This window comes from Emys orbicularis, chromosome 12, assembly GCF_028017835.1.
Source record: "Emys orbicularis isolate rEmyOrb1 chromosome 12, rEmyOrb1.hap1, whole genome shotgun sequence".
In the NCBI taxonomy this organism is placed as follows: Eukaryota; Metazoa; Chordata; order Testudines; family Emydidae; genus Emys; species Emys orbicularis.
This window is the reverse complement of record NC_088694.1, coordinates 39,861,530-39,867,996: the sequence shown is the minus strand read 5'-3', so window position 1 is coordinate 39,867,996 and position 6,467 is coordinate 39,861,530. Positions and strand designations below refer to the sequence as shown.

Genomic DNA, 6,467 nt, shown 5'->3' with positions numbered 1-6,467 from the left:
TTCAAAATTTTCTAAGAAGGCCTCAGTATCATCGCCTGCCTTGTAGGTGGGGAATTTCCTGGGATGGGAAGTGGTACCTGGAGAGGAGTTGCTAGGATGGTCTGATGCATCCTGCCTAGCCCTTGCTGCTTCCAGTTCATGCTTCCTTTCTTTTTCTCTCGCCTCCTCTTTGGCTTTTTCCAGCTCCATCTCTCTCTTGTGGGCCTCCTCTTTGGCTTTCTCTTCTCTTTCTTTTTGCTCTGTCTCGAGTTTTGTTAATTGAAGCAGTCTCTGATGTTTTCTTTCATTTTCTTCTGCTTCTAGTTTGGCCAGTTCTATTTTTTTAGCTACTTCTTTGGTAGTCATTTTCCTGTTTTCTTGTGCTGGGTCACCCCCTCTGCAGTTGACTGAAACTGGGATGTACTTAGCTCTGGCTGCTGCTGAGTTAACAGAGACTTTCTAACAAGCTACTCACGAGGATGTAAAAAGAAAAAAAAACAATTCAGCTTGTAAATTGCCTTTACCAGTCAAAGTTTGCTCACTTTGAACCCTTCTCTTAACAAAGGCCCTCGTTAAAAAAAAATTAACACCTTTGCCTTCAGGCAAGGAGAGATAAGATATGCATCTACCTTCAGCTCTGCTCTCCAAGCAGCTAGAAGGGGAAAAAAATCTCTTACTGGCTTTTGGGTTTAAAACGATCTCCACCGCTGTGCCACCATGTCAAGGCTTTATCCCCACTTTGAACTTTAGGGTACAAGAGTGGGGGTCTGCATGAGGACTTCTAAGCTTAACTACCAGCTTAGTTCTGGTCCGCTGCCACCATTCCCTACCCTGGGAAGCTTTTAGAAACCTCTCACCAATTCCCTGGTGAATACAGATCCAAACTCCTTGGATCTTAAACAAGGAGAAATTGACCCTTCCCCCCTCCTTCCTTTCACCAACTCCTGGTGAATACAGATCCAAACCCCCTTGGATCTTAAAACAAGGAGAAATCAATCAGGTTCTTAAAAAGAAGGCTTTTAATTAAAGAAAAAGGTAAAAATCATTTCTGTAAAATCAGGATGGAAAATAACTTTACAGGGTAATCAAACTTAAAGAGCTCAGAGGACCCCCCTCTGTCTTAGGTTCAAAGTACAGCAAACAAAGATAAACACTCTAGTAAAAGGCACATTTACTAGTTGAGAAAACAAAGTAAAACTAAGACGCCTTGCCTGGCTTTTTTACTTACAAGTTTGAAATATGAGAGACTTGTTTAGAAAGATGGGGAGAACCTGGATTGATGTCTGGTCCCTCTCAGTCCCAAGAGCGAACAACCCCTTAAACAAAGAGCACAACACAAAAGCCTTTCCCCCCCCAAGATTTGAAAGTATCTTGTCCCCTTATTGATCCTTTGGGTCAGGTGTCAGCCAGGTTACCCGAGCTTCTTAACCCTTTACAGATAAAAGGATTTGGAGTCTCTGGCCAGGAGGGATTCCATAGCACTGTACACAGGAGATCTGCCACCCTTCCCTTTATAGTTATGACACTTGCCATGACCCCAATCATCACGGTGCCCATGTTCCTGACAATCCTTAATAGATTAACCTCCCCAGACTCCTGAAATGTAGGGAAACTATTGTTAATCTCAATTAAGAGAGAAGGAGCAGAGGCAGGGATTGTCAAAGGACCTGAGGAGTTTAAGCATCCAGCTCCCAACAGTGATCAGCAGAGGTGGATACCTAACCTTCTTCTGCCTTGAAAATCCCAGACTGAGAGGAGGTGTCAGTTATCTGTAGTCACAGAAGTTGTCTGTGGCAGAGCAGAAACTTAACCCAGCTCCCAAGCATCTAGTGCTCTACCTTCAAAGCCATACTCTCCAACTATTCACACCCCAACCTGAAACCATACTTTATGGTCAAGGTTTTTAAAGCCAATTAACATCCTTTTGCAAGACATATCAACAGACTGCAGATGGGAAAATCTGTTTTGGGGGGCTTTTTTAACCCAATGTTTCAATTTTTCATCTGAAAATGTCAATCAAAATTAAGTTTTTCCTTTCATTTAAAGCAACATTTTCTTTAGAAAAGAATATTACTACAAAAAAAATGGTTGGTTGGAATCAAAATATTTAATGGGAAAATTTTTTTTTTCAATTATGTCTTTTCACTTTTTCATGAGAAATGTTCAAAAGAAAATGAAGCTTTTCATTTCACTTGGATACAATATTTTCACTTCTTACTCTTTGCATGATAAATTGTGAGAGAAAGGCAAACTTTCTCCCACTTTTCGTACTTTCCTTTCCACAATGTTAGGGTGGAAAAGTGGGATAAAGTTTTTTTTTAAAAGAGGTAAAAAAAGAAAGAGACTGAAAATCCAAAGCCTAAACATTGGGGGGGGGGGGTAAATGGGAGGTCTAGAGCATCAAAGTTGCAGATGGATGAATGAACACTGTAAGGAACAGGGACACTTTTGTGGAGCAAACCACTCCCTTTCATTCCTAGGACAAGATCACCACTGGAGGAGTGAAGAGGGTCTGCTGAATCAGGATTCTCCTGAATTCAGCTGAGCACACAGTGTTTAACTGAGAAAAAATAAGAAAATTCCTAAACAAAGTTTGTTTGCTAACATGGATTTAAGAAAAATGTAATATCAGTTGCTTAATCTATGTCTACACTATCGCCTGGATAGACGCTCCTGAGATCAATGCACAGAGGTCAATTTAGTGGATCTACTGCCAAATTGACTGCAGATCGCTCTCCAGTCGACCCTGGAACTCCACCCCAAACGAGAAAGTTAAGGTAAGTTGACTGGAGAGTGTCAACCTAAGCTACGTCGACTCCAGCTACATTATTCACATACCTGGAGTTGCGTAACGTAGGTCGACTTACCGCAGTAGAGTAGACATAGCCTTAGAGGGAGAGGTGGGGAGAATTACAAAAAGGACATAATTATTATTGTTATTTCTGTTTAATTGCAGATATATTTTAAGTCCACAAAATGGACCAGCAGAACCTCACCACTACAGTGACTGAATTTGTGCTCCTGGGACTCACCCAGAGTCCTGAGCTAGAGCATTTTTTCTTCATTGCCTTCTTCATAGTATATGTGACCACTTGGTTGGGAAATTTAACCATCATCATCACGGTGATCTCTGACCACCACCTCCACACCCCTATGTACTTCCTGCTGGCCAACCTGGCTTTCCTAGATGTCAGTGACTCATCGGTCAGTACTCCCAGATTACTGTTGTGTCTCCTCTCCCAGTGTAAAGCCATCTCATTCAATGACTGTCTCCTCCAGATCTTCTTCTTCCACTTCATAGGGGGTGCAATGGTATTTTTCCTTGTGGGGATGGCAGTCAATCGGTATGTGGCCATCTATAAACCACTGAGATACTTGATTATCATGAATCGGAGTGTGTGCGTGGGGATAGTGGCACTGGCATGGCTGGGTGGATTTGCTCACTCTGCTTTTCAGATTGGACTGCTCCTCCAGCTACCGTTCTGTGGGCCGAACGTCATGGACAATTTTTACTGTGATGTCCCACAGGTCATCAAACTCGCCTACACTGACACCCATGTGATCGAGCTGCAGATGGTCTTCAATAGTGGAGTGCTCCTTCAAATTGTATTCATAATTCTGCTCATTTCCTACATCATCATCTTACTCCAGATCAGGTCACATGTCACGGATGGGAAGCGCAAGGCTCTGTCAACCTGTGGAACCCAGATTACCGTGGTGTGTTTAATATTCATACCCACCATCTTCATCTATGCTCGGCCCTTCAAGAAGTTTGCCCTGGACAAAGTGGTGTCTGTCATTTACACAGTAATCACTCCTGTCATAACTATAAAGGGAAGGGTAACAGCTCTCCTGTGTACAATACTATAAAATCCCTGCTGGCCAGAGACTCCAAAATCCTTTTACCTGTAAAGGGTTAAGAAGCTCAGGTAACCTGGCTGACACCTGACCCAAAGGACCAATAAGGGGACAAGATACTTTCAAATCTTGGGGGGGGGAAGGCTTTTGTTTGTGCTCTTTGTTTTGGGGGTTGTTCGCTCTTGGGACTGAGAGGGACCAGACATCAATCCAGGTTCTCCACATCTTTCTAAACAAGTCTCTCATATTTCAAACTTGTAAGTAAACAGCCAGGCAAGGTGTGTTAGTTTTCCTTTGTTTTCTCAACTTGTAAATGTACCTTTTACTAGAGTGTTTATCTCTGTTTGCTGTATTTTGAACCTGAGGCTAGAGGGGAGTCCTCTGAGCTCTTTAAGTTTGATTACCCTGTAAAGTTATTTTCCATCCTGATTTTACAGAGATGATTTTTACCTTTTTCTTTAATTAAAAGCCTTCTTTTTAAGAACCTGATTGATTTTTCCTTGTTTTAGATCCAAGGGGGTTGGATCTGTATTCACCAGGAGTTGGTGGAAGGAAGGAGGGGGGATGGTTAATTTCTCCTTGTTTTAAGATCCAAGGGGGTTGGAACTGTATTCACCAGGAGTTGGTGGAAGGAAGGAGGGGGGATGGTTAATTTCTCCTTGTTTTAAGATCCAAGGGGTTTGGATCTGTATTCACCAGGGAATTGGTGAAGGTCTCTCAAGGCTGCCCAGGAAAGGGAATCAGCTTTGGGATGGTGGCAGCGGACCAGATGTAAGCTGGTAGTTTAGCTTAGAAGTTTTCATGCAGGCCCCCACATTTGTACCCTAAAGTTCAAAGTGGGGAAGCAGCCTTGACAACTCCAATGCTGAACTCAATGATCTACACGTTGAGAAATACTGAGATGAAAAAGGCCATCAAGAGACTGATGAGCAGATTCCTGTTCTCATGCAGGAAACTAAAAACATAATTTATTTTTGAATGATCATTTGTCTTAGAAACTAGACCATATCAGAGAAGGGATGGATACGCCACATGAATTGTGTATCCTATCGAACGGGATCACATCCTGCAAACTTGTGAAATATTATGTGCATAAATAAGTTACGGAACAAGGGCCATAATCTCCACTGAAATCCGTGATGCCAGTTGGTGCAAATCAGCATAGCTCCATTGGAGTAAATAGGTCATATCCCCAGCTGTTGTAAATCAATGTACAGTAGTTGCTCTGATGAAGTGGGGTTTTTTCCATCTTGTTATGTTGCATGTGAGCCGTATTGTCTTACACTAATACTGTGTGTACCTCAGTTTCCCTGTGTACTGCACCAATGTCTAGGTGGTGGGAATTGGGTGTGTGACTTTTGCTGAGGCCCTTAGGGCAGGTGAAGCTTCCCATCTGTCTGCACGAAGGCAATGGTCGGTGCCCTTCGTAACCTGACATCCAGGAGGGGGATGAGAAAAGGTGACACTTTCCCCGGGAAGCAGGAGAAAGCCCAGGGGAGGAGCAACGGGTATGCTGGAGGCCAGGCAGTGGGGTCCAGGGCAGTCTGCAGTGTGGGACTGGAAGAGGGGGAGTCCAGGGCATCTGGCCCGGGATTCCCCAAGATGGACTTGTCTGAAAGTCACTGATTTCTGTGCTAACCAGTTCTGTTCTACGATGTGTACCTCTCGACTAATAAACCTTCCATTTTACAATGCTGGTTGAGTCACAGCTGACTGCAGAGTTGGGGTGCAGGGCCCTCTAGCTTTCCTAGGAGCCCCACCCAAGTGGACTCGCTGTGGGAAGCACACGGTGTGGAAAGGGATGCTGAATGCTCTGAGGTCAGATCCAGGAAGTTCGAAGCTGTGTAAGCTTCTTGTCCTGGTGACAGTTTTCTCAGAGAGAGGAGGCTCCCCCAGAGTCCTGACTGGCTTCATACGGAGTAGTTCCAGAGCATCGGCCCGGTGACTCTATGACAGTTGCATTGGAGCCAGTAGGCCATATCCCCAGCTGTAAACTTGCATAGCTCCACTGGAGTCAATGGGTCAGATCCCCAGCTGATGCAATTCAGTGTGCTCTCTGAATATTTTCCAACAATGGAGGATTCCTGATGTAAAGGTGTATTTATAAATAAAGCTGGACCATCTTTCTTTTTTAGTTGAAAAGGTTTTTGTTAATGTGTTTTTCTTTTAATTGACAATTGGTAAATAAAAATTTTCATACTTTTCCAGATTCTCAGAGAAAAAAAAGAAAAAAAAAATGAAAAAAATCTTCTCTCATTTACTTGTTCTTTAGGTTATATTTCCCCCCCATTTTTCTCCTTCTGTACTGCCCTTTTCCTTAGGAAAAGAGGAGAAAGTAAAAAAGAGAAAACAGGGAGAGAAGTAGGAGAAAAAAGGAAAACTGACAAAAACAAAACCTAATAGTTTTAGATAAAAGTGTCATTAATACTACTACCACAAATAACTACTTTCCAAAACTTTTGCAATGAAATGTTTTTGAAATTGTTCAGTAATTTTCTGAATTTTTTTTTGTTTTCCAATCAGCTCAAAATGTATAACTTTAAGTAGTTAAAATGCAGCTCCACTGTAAAATCTAATTAACTAACAAAAGACCCCTTCGTAATCCACAGAGCTGCAATCCAGGGGTATCA

General features: G+C 42.7%; 1 protein-coding gene across 1 annotated transcript; it reads left to right on the top strand.

Annotated features, from left to right (window-relative positions):
- Positions 1-2,955: 2,955 nt before the first annotated feature.
- Positions 2,956-4,804, top strand: LOC135886635 (olfactory receptor 4D2-like). Its single transcript, XM_065414411.1, has 2 exons — positions 2,956-3,791; positions 4,693-4,804. The coding sequence occupies exons 1-2, from the start codon at positions 2,956-2,958 to the stop codon at positions 4,802-4,804; spliced, it is 948 nt and encodes a 315-aa protein (XP_065270483.1).
- Positions 4,805-6,467: the final 1,663 nt, after the last annotated feature.